The following is a 15,241-nucleotide window of genomic DNA, read 5'->3' as shown; positions in this document are numbered from 1 at the left end:
TTCATTTTGTATGTATCTGCATCTCTTCCAGCGAAATAATATAACATTAAAAAATATTTTAAAGGTCAGTAACACTTTATAAAAACTTTTGTTTATAAACCATTTAACAAACATAATAAAATGCATATAATAAACAATCATTAGTTACTATATAATGATTATTAGTTACTATATAATGACTAATGATAAGTAATATGAGATAATGTTCTTGTTAATGTTTACTAATGAACTTACTAAACATTATAATGATTACCATATGATTAGTTCATGTAAATTGAAATGATTACAAATGTCAGTAAACTTTTAGTTCATATGATCTTCATTTGTTTGTCTTTGTTTGTTGTGTAGACCTGTATTTAAACATCTTAACAAATAATCTATTAATTATTTGTTCATGTTTTTGCAGTCTTAAGTGGAAACTATTCATTATTTGCAAATGTTTATAAATGTTTACTAATCATTTAGTATCTTTATGGGTATTGGACTTTTGGCTAATGTAACAAGGTTTGTGTAAAGGGTGACTGGTTAAGTTTAGCTAAATGCTTGCTAAAGACATAAAAGACTGTAATTTCGGTGCAAAAAAATGTATTTTTATTGCCTCAAGACTCATTTGTCAGCCCTGTGTTCCTGTTGTGTTGTGTTTTGCTCCCCATGTGCTCCCAGTGACCCAGTTTCTCCCGTGTCTGACTGTGTTAATTTGATTCACCTTCGTTCTACTTGTTCCTCGTTTAGTTCCAGTTACCTTGTTTAAGCCCAGTGTTTTCCTGTGTCTAGTGTCCAGTGTTAAACGTAAATCCCCAGCACTACGTGTGTATTCCTTGTCCTTTGGATTAAAAAAAGACTGTTTTATGTAAATTCTCCCACGTCTCAGCATCTCCTTGCTCCAACACAGTAGGTACTCGTGACAACATTAGTATACTACTCTTCAGTATATCATTAAAAAGGAAATTCCATGAATCATTAATAAACAGGGGAAAATCATTTTTCAAAAGGAAATACTTGTTCATTTATCAAAACAATGTAATGTAAACAGACTGAACTGTTCCCTTATAGTAATTAAATTGATCCCTGTACACTGTTGACCCTTTAACCAACCCTTAAACCTACCGAAACCACCAAACCTGTCCCTAACCTTACTATTAAATCCAGAGCCGGACAGTAACGGAGTACATTTACTTGAGTACAGTACTTAAGTACAATTTTGAGGGATCTGTACTTTACTCGAGTATCATTTTTGGGGAGTACTCATGACTTTACTCAAGTACATTTGAGAGGCAAATATTGTACTCTTTACTCCGCTACATTTCTATCCATAACCATAAGTACCCGTTACTTCTTCGGCCCCATCCACACGGAGACGGAGTTTACCCCAATCCGATCTTTTTTCCCTCGTCTCAAGAAATATCCGCGTCCACACGAAACCGCAAAACGATGTAGTATATGCCAAGACCAGCATGTGGTGCTGTAATTCTGCCACAGAGATACACTAAAAACGGAGAAGACTTGGACTATGCTCATAAACCTTGGTCGTGGTACACAAACGAACATGGAACAATACATGTATTAATCTGTGTTAATGTTAGTTAATAAAAAGACAATCGTTCAGTGTTTGTTCATGTTTTTGTTGCTGTTACGTGACGTAGCGGTGTCTGATTAGGGCGAGACGTGGGCTGATGACTTCATCATTTCAGAAAATATACGGATTCGCCGTCCAGACGGAAACACAAAGGCGGCGTTTTCAAATTTATCAACTCTGGGACCCGGTTTCAAAAAACATCGGTTTCACTCTCCCAAAACGCCGGATCCGTGTGGACGAAACGCCTATATGATACAAAAAATTTGTGCGACGGAAAAAAGGAAAAATCTCGGAAATTTATTGTTTCCCTCTCAAACGTGATTGGATTGTGCAGGCGCCACTGATTTGGACACAGCCTTTCAGCAATCACATTCAGCTGTCCTTCATGACATTTGATTGAATTGAAGTACAGTACACACACACACAGAGTTGTCACACATAGATTGTGTGTGTGAGAATGGTGTTATTCAGCTGAAAGTGTTTTCTCCTGCCTTTGCCTGTATGTCTGTGAGAGGAAGGGGCTTAATACTGTCAGTCAAATCAGCTGAATTTAATTTTTTCCTTCTTTGTACGCTGACCTAAACACAGCTAATTAGCTGATTTTCTTTAATCATTATTATTTTCTCTTCTATGCTGCGTGTATAACACGGTCAGGTTCAGAGGTGTGTCAGAACATTGCTATATTGCCTTCTTTTTGCTGGTTTAGGTTTATTGATTTGATTGATGAAAAAACAGAGAAACTCACATGTACACACAATTCTTAGCTTAATTTTCTTTTCTGATATTACACATTAATGTAAGCTGAGCATTTTCTTTGATGTTCTTGTGTTTAACACAGTCAGGTTCAAATGTGCAAAAATTCCATTAAAACTCTAGCAGAGGTTTGTCAGAGTGTTGCCATTGTGCGCAAGTGAGAAATGTTAAATAAAGCAACATGGTAAAAAGATGAAAATTACTTGATTTTATTTTCAATTCCTTTTACATTCTCCAAGGTATTAACATTAAAAAATTTTAATACTCCATGTAGGACGTTTCTGTACATAAATGTAAGCACTGTGGCAGTAGTAATGCAATATTTAGAAAATGTACTCTTGTACTCTTGATACTCAAGTACTTTTAAAAACAAGTACTTTAGTACTTTAACTTAAGTAGACATCTGACTGTAGTACTTTTACTTGTACTTGAGTAAAATTTAGCAAGGGGTATCAGTACTTTTACTCAAGTAATGAAGCTGTGTACTCTGTCCGCCTCTGGTCAAATATAACAAAACGGTGAGGCAAAGCTGACGTCTATTCGCGAAAATGTGCTTTGATGCGCTTGTTTGAAAACTTGTGATTAAAGCGCCACTCAGCGGTCAAAAGCTGCAAATGCACTTTGCAGACGCCGCAGCGGCGGTACGAGCAGCGGTAGAACCAACGTTTTGGATGGCCACCTACTGTATATGATAATCAATCTTTTACGTTATTAAATACATATTTAAATAGATTCTCTTAAAAAGGAAAATTTTCTCATCTACTGACCTCATTGTTACTTGAAACATGATTTTTTTTAACCCATTTATTTCAGCACATTTATTGAAGGGGTCATTTGATGCAATTTCAAGTTTTCCTTTCTCTTTGGACTGTTACAAACTGTTCGTGCATAGATGAGATCCCTAAAGTTGCAAAGACTAAAGTCTCAAACCCAAAGAGATATTCTTTATAAAAGTTAAGACTCGTCCACGCCCTCCTAAAACGGCTCATTTAAAGCTCGCCCCTACACGTCTACGTCATGATGTGGGAAGATTTGCATAAAGCCGCCCAAATGTTCACGCAAAGAAAGAAGGAGTAACTTTGATTCTCTCTGTTGCCGCCGGCACCATGTCGTGGAGATGCTGTGTGTTTCACTGTGTAAGCGAAAATACTTGGTTTGGCCTTCCAAAAGAGGACACAACTAGAAATCAGTGGTTAAGTTGTATTTACAACACTGTTCCAGAACAGTTCAATCCAAATATACAGATGTGACAAAGCTTCCAAAAGAGCCATTTGTTGCATCCAGTGCTACTCTACACCAGCGGATCTCAATTCCAGTCCTCGCGCCCACCAGCTCTGCAAATTTTGCACGTCTCTCTTTGTTAACACACCTAATTCAGATAATCAGCTTGTTAGAAGTGAGCTCCGTGCATGAACTGTGTTCCCATTGACATGGTCCCCTACACAGTGTTCATTGTTCAATACTCCCTAAGCAGGGGAAATCTGTTGAAGTTTACTTCACTTCGGAACATTCATTCACAGATTTGCGCTGCGCAACGTCTTCACACACGGACAAGTGTGACATCATATACCTCTGTAAATAAATACAATTTAAATTCACGCCTCACACACTTCAGTGCACTTTGAATGGAACATATACATTAGCTTCAAACTGGAATCATGGCGGAATATCCTGTGATGTCCACTTCACAGGGCACTTATGTTTGAATATAACAAACGTCTGAAGCGATAAGAGAGACATACAAAATGTGCAGAGCAGGGGGCGCGAGGACTGGAATTGAGAACCGCTACTCTACACTGCGCGTTTGAATCTCAGTAGCAAATCCTTTACATATGTAAATGTGCTTACAGTCTGTGAGTCAGAACAGCTGGCATTGTAGTCTACTTTCCCAGGATCAGGAAACAGTCCTCCATAAAATGTGCTGCACACTAAATATTTGGATTGAACTGTTCCGGAACAGTGTTGTAAATACAACTTAACCACTGATTTCTAGTTGTGTCCTCTTTTGAAAGGACAAACAAAGTATTTTCGCTTTCACAACAAAATAGCATCTCTGCGACATGGCACCTGTGGCAACAGCAAGAATCAAAGTTATGGCTTCTTTCTTTGGGTGAACATTTGGGCGGTTTTATGCAAGTCTTCTCACATAGTGACGTAGACATGTGGGGGCGTGTTTAAAAGAAACTTCCTCGTGTGGTAGACTCTTAACTTTGATAAAGAATATCTCTTTGGATTTGAGACTTTAGTCTTTGCAACTTTACAGATCTTCTTTATGCACCAAGAGCTTGTAACACTACAAAGAGAAAGGAAAACTTGAAATTGCGTCATATGACCCCTTTAATCAAACAACAAAAGTTGTTAAATAAATGTATATGTGTTTAATAAAACTATTGCATCTGAAAAATTAGTTTATTTAATTTGCATCATTCTCTATTGTATTTGTCTTATTGTTTGTTATTTACTTATTTGTTCTTTTTATAGGCTATTTATTTACAGACTATTTTCAAAAGGAATTGCAAATTGATTTTTTTAATTCCATTTTCCAGATGTGGATGCATAAATTGTGACATATTCCAATCGCAACTGCAAATCTTGCATTAACGTTTGCGTTTTTGCTTTCGTGAATGCACAGTGACTGCCAAATTTCAAATGGAAAAACAAAGTCCATTTGCAAATGTATTTGCCATGTTTTATGAGTTATGGCCCTGTCACATTTAAACAGCAATATTAATTACGATGTCTGCTTTTTCACTCTCTCTGTGTTGTGTGTGTAGCTGCCAAAACTCAAATGGAATCAGTTCCTTTAGCATTTGAATTTCTGACGCCTTACACAGAAACCTGTCAATCAGTGTCAGGGGCGGGACTAAACTATGGGCCGTGTTTGTGTTGGGAAGTAACCAGCTCATTTAGTGGACCACTGGAGGATGTCAAATGTTTTTCATAACATTTCATAGGTCATTTTTGTTTACACTGTCAGAAATAAAATGTACTAAATTGTATTTTAGCAAATCAATCATACAATAACCACAAAAATACACATACTCACTTTAATGCACGTAGCTATGCACACTTTAAGGTTAGATAAGGTACAAAGGTGAACCTTTGAGAGTACCTCATTAAAAATAACCATGGTGTGTTACATAAGTACTAAACCGGGCATTTCCTCTGAGCAGAGAGTGTGTGACAGTCATCAAACCTCCACAGAGTCTCTGGGTTCAGACTGTAACGCTGGAGAACAGCAGATGCTGCAGACGCCACTGAAGATGTGCTCAGACACACTGCTGGACTGCAGGAAGATGATGAAGATGAAGAGAGAAACAGCTGAGGAACAACAGAGCCATGATGAAGATGAAGTTTCTATTCCATCAGGTAATTTTTTTCCTTAAGTGTTTTTACCTTTTTCAAGTCAGTACCTGATGCAAGTAAAAAGCTTCAAAATCACTCAAAAGTTGCTTTTAAAGTCAGCTCACTCGGGGGCATTGATTCACTGATATTACAGTCAAACTAGAGTAAAAAAGCTTTGTGAAGTCTTCTAACACTGTCAGTTGTCTTATAAGAATATTTACTTGATTTAAGACTCATGAACACTAGATCATAATTCACTACTTAATATAAAACTGTTGCAAGTCAACAAAAAAGATCCTCCATGTTTTATCCTAATCCTTTTTATCTGTAATAATGTTTATGTGAGTAAATTGTAATAAGTTTAAATCAAGTATAATAGCAAGCAATTTAGTTTTAGTTTGTTATAATTATAACACAAAATACTATTTAAATAAAATCATAAAAAATAAAAATCAAAAAGTGAATATTAAAAAAAATAATTTTTAAAAATCAAATAAAAGAAAACAAATGAAGAAATTTCTTTACAATATAGAACACTGGAATGTGTGCGTATTAAGTAAAATTTTATATAAAAATGTTATATAAACACATAAAAATAAATCAAAGCAGGTTTGAAAGGCTGAAAATTAAATATGAATTTATAAAAAAAAAATGATGTTATCATTATGAAAAATGAAAGCAAACAAATGTATTGATTAGAATACAATAGAATTAGAATAGATTTAGAAAGTTAGCTTTTGCTGGTAGATGACTTATTTGAAGAACCAAAGATAGTACTGAACTAATATATATATATATATATTTTTCTTTTTTTATTAATCACCTTTTGTGCACTTGTAAAACTTTTCTTATCAAATGTGTTTGTTTTTCAATAGAACCATATTGATCATGGTTCTTAGACTCATAGACTCATTAATTTAAAGTTATATAAACTAATTGTGAAAATATATTTTCAATTTGGAATGTGAATTCCTTTTTTGGTTTTGAGTTACATATTCTTTTCCTTTAAAAAACTGCACATGCATAGTTAATATTTTCAGATGTTTCATATTTCAGGAAAATCACTTTGTCTCAACTGACAGGTGAAATTATAAGTGGGTTTGAGTTTTTAGCTTTATCATTATCACATGGGCTAAAATATGGATAGAATTTATCAGTGAAAGTCTGACCAGTAAAAGAGTAGATATGAGATCTGGAGCCCACGTCATAAAACGAGACCAGACCCTCCTCATAATCCACAAACACTCCCACCTTCTCAGGTGTCTTTGTGTGAGAGAAAATGACTGCTGGATTATCACAAGCTATATACTGATTCTGATTAATCAAAATCATTGACCAGAGACCATCCTCAGGGCTCGAACTAATGTCCCTCTTCCTGTGAACGGATTCTCTGGCCACTCCTAAATCCCACTCAGTCTTTCCCTTCACCTGCACCTCATAATAAAATCTCCCTGAACTGAATCCCTCCTTTGCCAGAACACATGAAACATCTTCAAATCTCTTTGGGTTTTCTGGGACGTCCTGCTCAATATCTCCATCACTGACTTGTTTTCCATCATCAGACAGGATGAGATATGGATAAGCCGTGGCAGGATCCAGAGTCACATCCACTAAATGAGAGATTAGACATTATCAATTAGCTTCACAACAAATGTTATCATTTGTTTATAACACCATTATAAATTATTTTAAGTGAACTGAAGAAAATGGTGTCAGTCAAACTGTACCTGCATACTTCTGTACACACCCCAACCCTGTGGACACAGATGACATTATAATGTAACTAATTCTGTATAGGAATATTTCAGATAAGTGATTTTATCTATAAAATTTTATCTCTTGTTTACTGAGAAAAACCTATAGAAACTACTCCAACTTAACAATTTGCACTCAGTTTAAATAGATTTTATCCCAAGTTTTGTCTTAATACTACCTAATTTTAACAGCTATGAGACACTAAAATAAATTTGGTAAAGTCTATATAATTTGTCAATGCTGTACACAGTTAATTGTCAACAAAAGCAAATATGAACATTTTTAAGGTAAGCTTTAAATAACTAACTTTGCAAACATGTATGATCAGATAAGAAATAACTTGTCACTGCACTGATTTTAATAAAACTGTTGCTCATTGAGTGGAGCAATATTCACTTAATTTATGTAGCTATCTACATAGACCACAGGACATTCAGAGTCATGTCAAAATGCAACAAATTGTGCTACAAATTAAAAAGTCCTTAATGCTGTCATCATATGATTGGTAAAGTTGAAAATTGGGGTGAATCCTCTTTGGCAGATATCAAAAGATATTCTGAAATGATTTGTCTACATAAAAACGCAGCCACAAATTCAGCCTCTGTGTTTCCTCCCACTCACCACCAAAGGGTCCCTGTCACCTGAGTTTTGACTCCATTTCCGATTGCCCCATACCTGGAACCGATTACCTTCCACCTGTTTCCCATTACCTGGACTATTTGAGCTGCACACACACATTCACTCTCTGTGAAGTCTTGTTTTGTGCAGGCTGATCCTTCATTGTTTTTGCATTGCCTGTGTTTGATCTCAGACTGTTTTCCCCTGTTTTGATTCTTGCCACATGCCTTTTGTATAAGCCCTTTTTGCCTGGATTACACTTGTGATTGTTTGCTGCCTGGCTCAACCTTGTGTCTGTTTTTGACCACGTCTTTGTCTTGGCTTGGATGGTACTATTGCTGGTGATTGACCACTGTATGAGGTCAGCTTTGCGCATGCGCAGTCAGAAGTGACAAACACGGAAAAGCAGGGGAGAGAACAAAACAAAACAACGGTCACGAATAAAAAGTACAAAACGAAGATTTGTAAAGAAGAATATTGGAGGAATTCGATATAAGCCAAGAGGAGACTGGTTTTCCTTTTCTAAAGTAAGGAAACTTTGTTTCATTTGCTCCTGTTAACAAACGCTGGTTTTCACGAGACTCATCGCTCATGCACAACGGCGACATCTTTTGTCATCTGCCCGAAACTATTGATGCAAGCTAGATTTAAGTGATTATTACGTTTTGAATATGGATATTTTTCTTACAAAAACACATTGATTTGCTACAGGAGGCCTTTGTTCACCCCCCAGAGCCATGTGAGACACTTTTATACGGATGGATGCGCTTTATTTCACTTCTTTTGGACTGATGCATGCAACAACCGCTGACTGCCATTAAACAGCTTGGAAGATCAAAGACAATTTTACATACTGTATAACTCCGACTTGGATTCGTCTGAAAGAAGGAAGTCATATACGCCTAGGATTCCTTGAAGGTGAGTAAATAATGAGCTAATTTTCATTTTTGGGTGAACTATCCCTTTAAGCCCTTCCATATTAATAGAGATTCAAAGATGTTGACTTTGCAGTAAAAACAGTAATTATATTAGAAGAGATACAATGGGAGTAATTTTTGGTTTTTCTACACTGTACTTGATGTTCACATACCAGTTTGACTGAGTTTTTTATTTAGAGCCTCCTGAGTTTTCTTCAGTTGAGTCAGAGCTCTATGCAGAGGGAACACATTCACATCAGAGTCAATCCTGATCTCAGTCCAGTTCTTGGTGCCTGGACGCCTGTTTAGGGATGAGTGCATCTACAGCAGGAGAGAGAAGACTCTTAAATGTGTTAATTTTTTATTTTTAATGACATTCGTTCATAATGAAAACTATAATAGAATCTGAATTATACTAAAATAAAACTGCTCAGTGCAGGAGAAAAAAAAATCTTTCAAAGATATGTATTGTAAAAGAAACAAAAACATCTACAGATGCAAATAGATAAATTGCACTAAAATAAACATGTGTTTTACCATATTTTTGCAATATTCTGCAGCATCTTACCTTTACCCATTTGCCTAATGTGATTTTTTTTTTTTTAACTGCGTCTTTATGTTCTGTATGATTTCTAAAGCATGGTAAAAATAGTTAAAACCTTTGTCTTACCATTTAACTGACAACAGCTCATCAGGTTTGTAAGTGTTTTCCTGTAATATTCTCTATTCTCAGTGATGAGACAGATGTTGACAGACCTGCAGGATGTGCAGATGATCGTCAGTGTGTGAGATCTGCTCCAGCTCAGTGTTTCTCTTCTTCAGATCAGTGATTTCCTGCTGCAGCTCTTTAATGAGATCTTCAGCCTGTTTCTCTGCTGCTTTCTGCTGTTCCTCCATCATCTTCAGCAGCTCAGACTGACATCTCTCAATGGAGCGGATCAGATCAGTGAAGAGCTCAACAATGGACGATTTCTCTTCCTCTGTGTTCCTCTAATCAATGAGAACAATTAACTAAATAAATGACAATCAATCTATTATGTTATTAAATATATATTTAAAGAGATTAACTCAGAAAGGACAAATCTCAGATCTACTGACCTCATTACATTTTTAACCCATTTATTTCAGCACATTTATTATGCAGACTGAAACATTATGATATTATCAATTGGAATATTTTTCCCCACTCACCTTTCTCAGCTCTACTGAGTGCTGGATCTCTTCAATCTTCTTCATTCTGTTCTGGATCATCTGCTGCACGTCTGTCTGTGTCTGAAACAGCTGAATCTACAGACAGAGAAAAAGAGAGAGCTTCCATCAAAGTCTGTCTTTGAATAAGGATTTTGATGTGCTCTTCAAAATTGATGAAAACAAAATTATTTTTATTATTGACTGGACTCCTTAGTGTTTGCCAGTAAACTTGAAATGAAAGTGCAATCCCTTGAATAGTGCAATTTCAACACAGGGAAAAGAACTGCATTTAATGGGAGTTTAAAGTGTTTTGTTTGTATCTCTTGCCTTCTTCTCTTGACTCTCCTCCTCTATAGGAACAGTGTTGTGAGTCCTGTGGTCTCCTTCAGTGCAGGACAGACACACACACGTCTGATCATCTCTGCAGAACAGCTTCAGAGGTCTCTCGTGTTTCTGGCATATATAATCCTCTAGATTTTCCACAGCGTTGATCAGTGTGTGTTTCTTTAGACGTGGGACTCTGAGATGAGGCTCCAGGTGAGTCTCACAGTAAGAGCTTTGACACGTCAGGCAGGACTTCACAGCTTTCTGCTTTCTTTCATCACAGAAGTCACACAACAGCTCAGATTTTTCTAGATTGAACTTCTCCTTAAAGTGTTGCACAACCTCTCTGAGTGCTGTATTAATCTTGAGATCAGGTCTTCTGCTGAAGTTTTCTTTACAGAGTGGACAGAAGCAGGTCTGTATGTTTGTCCAGCACTTGTTCAGGCAGGTTCTGCAGAAGTTGTGTCCACATGGAGTGGTGACTGGATCAGTCAACACATCCAGACAGATGGAGCACTGGAGCTCCTCATTTAGTGGACCACTGGAGGATGCCATGACTGACAAAACAAACAATATACAATCCACTCTGCTTAGATTAACAACTTTGATAATACTAAGGTACATGTAAATATCTGGCCCTTCAGAAGTAGCTGTGTATTCTGACAAAATATATCCCAGGTGACATGTAATTTACAAATCTCATTGAATCTGTCTGCTTCTTTTGACACCCACATCTCCTGCACTGATGAATAGTTAAACTGGGGTAAATTGCTTTGGACTGTGTTCACTGTTTGTGGTGCTTTCCAAGTTCTTTAACAACTAACAACTGTAGGCTACACGGGTATGACTGTAAATAAGAACGTAAATTCTTATTAGTCCGTTAAACTAGTTAAACTTGTTGGTTAACTTACATATTTCCCCTGCAAAAAGCTGAAGTTAAAGTCATTTCATGATCATGCCCATGTTTTACCTCATTCAAAAACATAAAGGTAACAAAATAAGGTCATTTTATGTTTGGAGTGGAAATAATACAGTAAGCCTTCTAATAAAAGTAATTATAAGTTAAACTAGTAACCAGTGTTTATACCAAAATCAAAGAATTTAATATTCATTTCTGTCCTGTCGGAGACAAAAACAAAATACTGAAAATAGTGTATTCTAAATGCATCTTTCTTTACATTAAACAGATCATAAAATAATGTTCTTTCTGTATACAATACACAACACAGCTAGAAAGGGTGACATTAGTAGCTAATTTTTCTTTCTTTCTGGCTAATTGTAGCAGTATTATGGCCATTCTTTAATTTAATGTAGTCTGCTGTTATTATGATTATTTACATGTTTTTGGACATATGTCTGCAGTTCAAGTACTTTATGTTTCTGTTGTGTTACATGACAGCAGATATAAAACTTAACTTAATAATATTAAGATACTATTTCAGAAATAAAAACTACTAAACAAGCTTTTACATTTTCATCACTTACCTGTGAGTGAGTATAAGATGTAATGATTAAAGTCAGTGTCTGAATAAAGAGGTTCTTGTTTGATGAAGCTGCCAGCTCATCTGTTATTAGTTTCACCTTCTCTAAATTTATTAACTCACCTGCAGTGATGTCATACTGTAGCTCCACCCATAATCATGAATATGGAGCAGTTCTACGGTGACCAGATGTCCCATTTTTCCCGGGACAGTCACATATTTCAGCTCTATTTTTATTTAGAAAAAGTCAAAAGTATTCCATCTAGGTAGTGTTGAAGGTAGGCAAGCTTGTCTTAGAACAAAATTACCATCCAGTCTCAATTAGTTATCGATTAACTTGCAGTTAGTAAAAAAAGGGGGGGGGGGGGGTGTGCTGAATAATACACATCAAAGCTCAAAATGTCCATCGTGTGGATCATTAAATGTTGATCAAAATATCCGTCGTGTAAATACCGTTGATTATGGCTTACAATGAACGTAAACAGGTGGGTGAAAACAGGATGTGTGTCAGTATATTACATCCATGAATTTGGTCTTAAAGGGACAGCAGTCTAATTAGTCAAGTCAAGTCTGCTTTATTGTCAATTCTTCCACATGTACAGTACATACATACAGAGAATTGAAATTGCGTTACTCTCACACCCTTGGTGCATACAGATAACACTAACAGTAGAACATTAAACACAGATAAAATATAAAATACAAATATACAATAAGGTCATGTAAAAAAGATAAGTAAAGCAGCACACGGCACATGGCAGATAGAGTGCAAACCAGTAAAGTAAAGAAACAGTGCAGATATAATTATTATACTCCAAAAGTGCCTATTCAGTCTGATTAAAGTGACATAAATCTCAGAGAGCAGTTCATTATTTAAACTGACAGAGAGGTAGTTGAAGTGCGTGTGTGTGTGTGTCAGTGCGTGTGTGTGTGTGTGTCAGTGCGTGTGTGTGTCTGGTGCAGGTCACAGTGTGTTAGTTGGAGCTGGGGGGGTGGGGTGGGGGGGTGGACTGAGGTTCAGAGTTCAGTGGTGCATGGGGAAAAAGAGGGGAGGGGGGGGGGCAAGGTTGGGAGGGAGTTCTGCTTCCTGACAGCCTGATGAATGAAGCTGTCCTTCAGTCTGCTGGTCCTGGCCTGGAGACTCCGTAGTCTCCTCCCTGATGGCAGGAGACTAAAGAAGCTGTGAGTCAGGTGGGTGGGATCACCTGCAATGTGAGGGCTTTATGGGTGAGACAGGTTCCATAAATGTCCTGGAGGGAGGGGAGTGTGGATCACAGCAGCTCTGCTGCTTTATCAGATAAAATAAAAAAATGCCTTCATCTGAAGACAGTCGGTTCCCGTCAAAGATACGCATTTTGATTTTAAAACATGCAGAACTCATGTTTATTCAACAAGGTCAAACTGTCAAAGACTTTTGGAAATTCTATTTGTGGCAGTCAGTGTTGATATTGTGGTGGGCTGCTAAATACTGGTAATGTTTATTGAAATTTTGGAAATGTTTAAAAACCAATACCAAAAAAAATTAAAAAAATTAAATCAAAACAAATCAATACATATATATTTATATAAAGCAAAAAACAAAAAACGATTGCGTCAAAGCAACTGAACAACATTAATTAGGAAAACAGAGTGTCAATAATGCAAAATGACAGTTAAAGGCAGTTCATCATTGAATTCAGTGATGTCATCATGCAGCTCAGTTCAGTTTAAACAGTATCTGTGCAATAATTTGCAATCAAGTCAACGATATCGCTGTAAATGAAGTGTCCCCAACTATCACAATATATACTGATATTAAGTCATTGTCCAGCCCCTAATTGAAAGCTACAACATTTCTACATTAAAATGGGATTTAATTTCTTGACATTTTAATTGATTTTTCATCATTTTCTGTTCACTTGAGACTCTCAGAGGGGAGCTGCCCGAAAATCCTACACCTGTCTACAGTGTGGAAAGATTTTTAACCATAAAGGACACTTTAATGTGCACATCAGAGTTCACACTGGAGAGAAGCCTCTCAAGTGCTATCAGTGTGGAAAAAGTTTCACATGTGCAAATGGCCTCAAAGTTCATCTGCACACTCACTCTGGATTACGGCCGTTTAACTGTGTTCAGTGTAATAAGACATTTACCTCCTCATCAAACCTTCAAAGACATCTGGAAATCCATGCAAATAAGAAGCCTTACAAATGTTCTTTCTGTGGAAAGGGCTTTTCATGCCGTCCACTTGAAACAGCACCAAAAGAATACTGGAGAGAAACCTTACAAGAGCTCACATTGTGGAAAGAGTTTTCTTGCATAAGGAACCTAGAGGTCACAAGAGAAGGTCCATGCTGGAGAGGACATAAAAAAATTACTTTGAAATTAAGATAAAGCATTTCTTCCACAAGAGTAAAAGCATCTGAGAGGGACATTTAGTCAAATTAGTGGTGAAATTTTACTTTTTTAAAATTGATTTTATATTTAATGCATGCATGTTGTAAAATGATACCTGTAAGCTGATTGTTGTAATAAAAATTGATGCCTGGAATATAAATCATTGTCAGTTGTCTGGACAAACACTGTACGAGCGAACACGTTACCGAAGCACGAATCTAGCGTTTTAAATGTCAAAGGTCATTTTGAGGATTCTGTAGGTTTATCAAGCAAAGATATGTATTGTTTTTTTTCCATGTTAAAACTATTTAAATGAACGTGCAAAACATACACGTCAGGACTTTTATAAGCTAGTAAAATTCATTAGTCTTTATCATCACATTTTGGAAATGTAAAACTATATGGTGTCGTTTCAAAGTACAGCACTAATTAGGAGACTCTCTGGTAAACTCTTAAAAAAGCAAGTTAGAAAAATCATATAATGTACAATAATGCCAACTTATCTGGAAAGAGGATTGATTAATTTACAGAGACTGGGCATTTCTGCACCCCCTGAGCACAAGCGATGGGCATGGCAACTATTCAGCCAAGAAGTGCTCATATTCAAGTTCACCCGAGTAAAAAAACACGTGCAAACAAGCAAACGTGCGGAAACGGCGAGTATAAACCATAATTTACAGCTTTAACTCGAGTTTGTCTTTTTGTAGATGTAACACATCAGAGCAGGGGTCTCCAAACTCGGTCCTGAAGGGCCGGTGTCCTGCAGGGTTCAGCTCCAACCCTAATCAAACACACCTGAGCCAGCTAATCAAGCTCTTACTAGGCATGCTTGAAACTTCCCGGCAGGTGTGTTGAGGCAAGTTGGAGCTAAACTCTGCAGGACACCGGCCCTCCAGGACCGAGTT

At 36.7% G+C, this 15,241-nt stretch overlaps 3 protein-coding genes across 3 annotated transcripts in view; 1 reads left to right on the top strand and 2 right to left on the bottom strand.

Annotated features, from left to right (window-relative positions):
* The window catches only part of LOC109085971 (protein phosphatase methylesterase 1-like), a 576,397-nt gene that overhangs the window by 229,978 nt on the left and 331,178 nt on the right, over window positions 1-15,241 (bottom strand). The window lies entirely within an intron of this gene.
* rnf150b (ring finger protein 150b) overlaps window positions 1-15,241 on the top strand; it is a 581,444-nt gene that overhangs the window by 242,234 nt on the left and 323,969 nt on the right. The gene's annotated exons all lie outside the window — the stretch shown is intronic.
* LOC109092283 (E3 ubiquitin-protein ligase TRIM39-like) lies at window positions 6,520-12,066 on the bottom strand. Its single transcript, XM_042713876.1, has 7 exons — window positions 11,965-12,066; window positions 10,483-11,036; window positions 10,156-10,251; window positions 9,721-9,954; window positions 9,138-9,285; window positions 7,402-7,428; window positions 6,520-7,284 (listed from the first exon to the last, which is right to left on the bottom strand). Exons 2-7 carry the CDS (start codon window positions 11,032-11,034, stop codon window positions 6,746-6,748), a joined length of 1,596 nt encoding a protein of 531 aa, XP_042569810.1. The 5' UTR covers window positions 11,035-11,036; window positions 11,965-12,066; the 3' UTR covers window positions 6,520-6,745.

The sequence above is a fragment of the Cyprinus carpio genome, chromosome A23 (genome assembly GCF_018340385.1).
Source record: "Cyprinus carpio isolate SPL01 chromosome A23, ASM1834038v1, whole genome shotgun sequence".
NCBI lineage: Eukaryota > Metazoa > Chordata > Actinopteri > Cypriniformes > Cyprinidae > Cyprinus > Cyprinus carpio.
This window is presented reverse-complemented; position numbering and strand designations above follow the sequence as displayed.

Excerpts from the sequence above, each read along its gene's own strand:
- LOC109092283 (XM_042713876.1), bottom strand. The coding sequence starts at position 11,034 with ATGGCATCCTCCAGTGGTCCACTAAATGAGGAGCTCCAGTGCTCCATC. Across the intron at positions 9,955-10,155 it reads ACTCAGTAGAGCTGAGAAAG|AGGAACACAGAGGAAGAGAA; the intron begins GTGAGTGGGGAA and ends CTCATTGATTAG. Across the intron at positions 9,286-9,720 it reads ATCATCTGCACATCCTGCAG|ATGCACTCATCCCTAAACAG; the intron begins GTCTGTCAACAT and ends CTCCTGCTGTAG.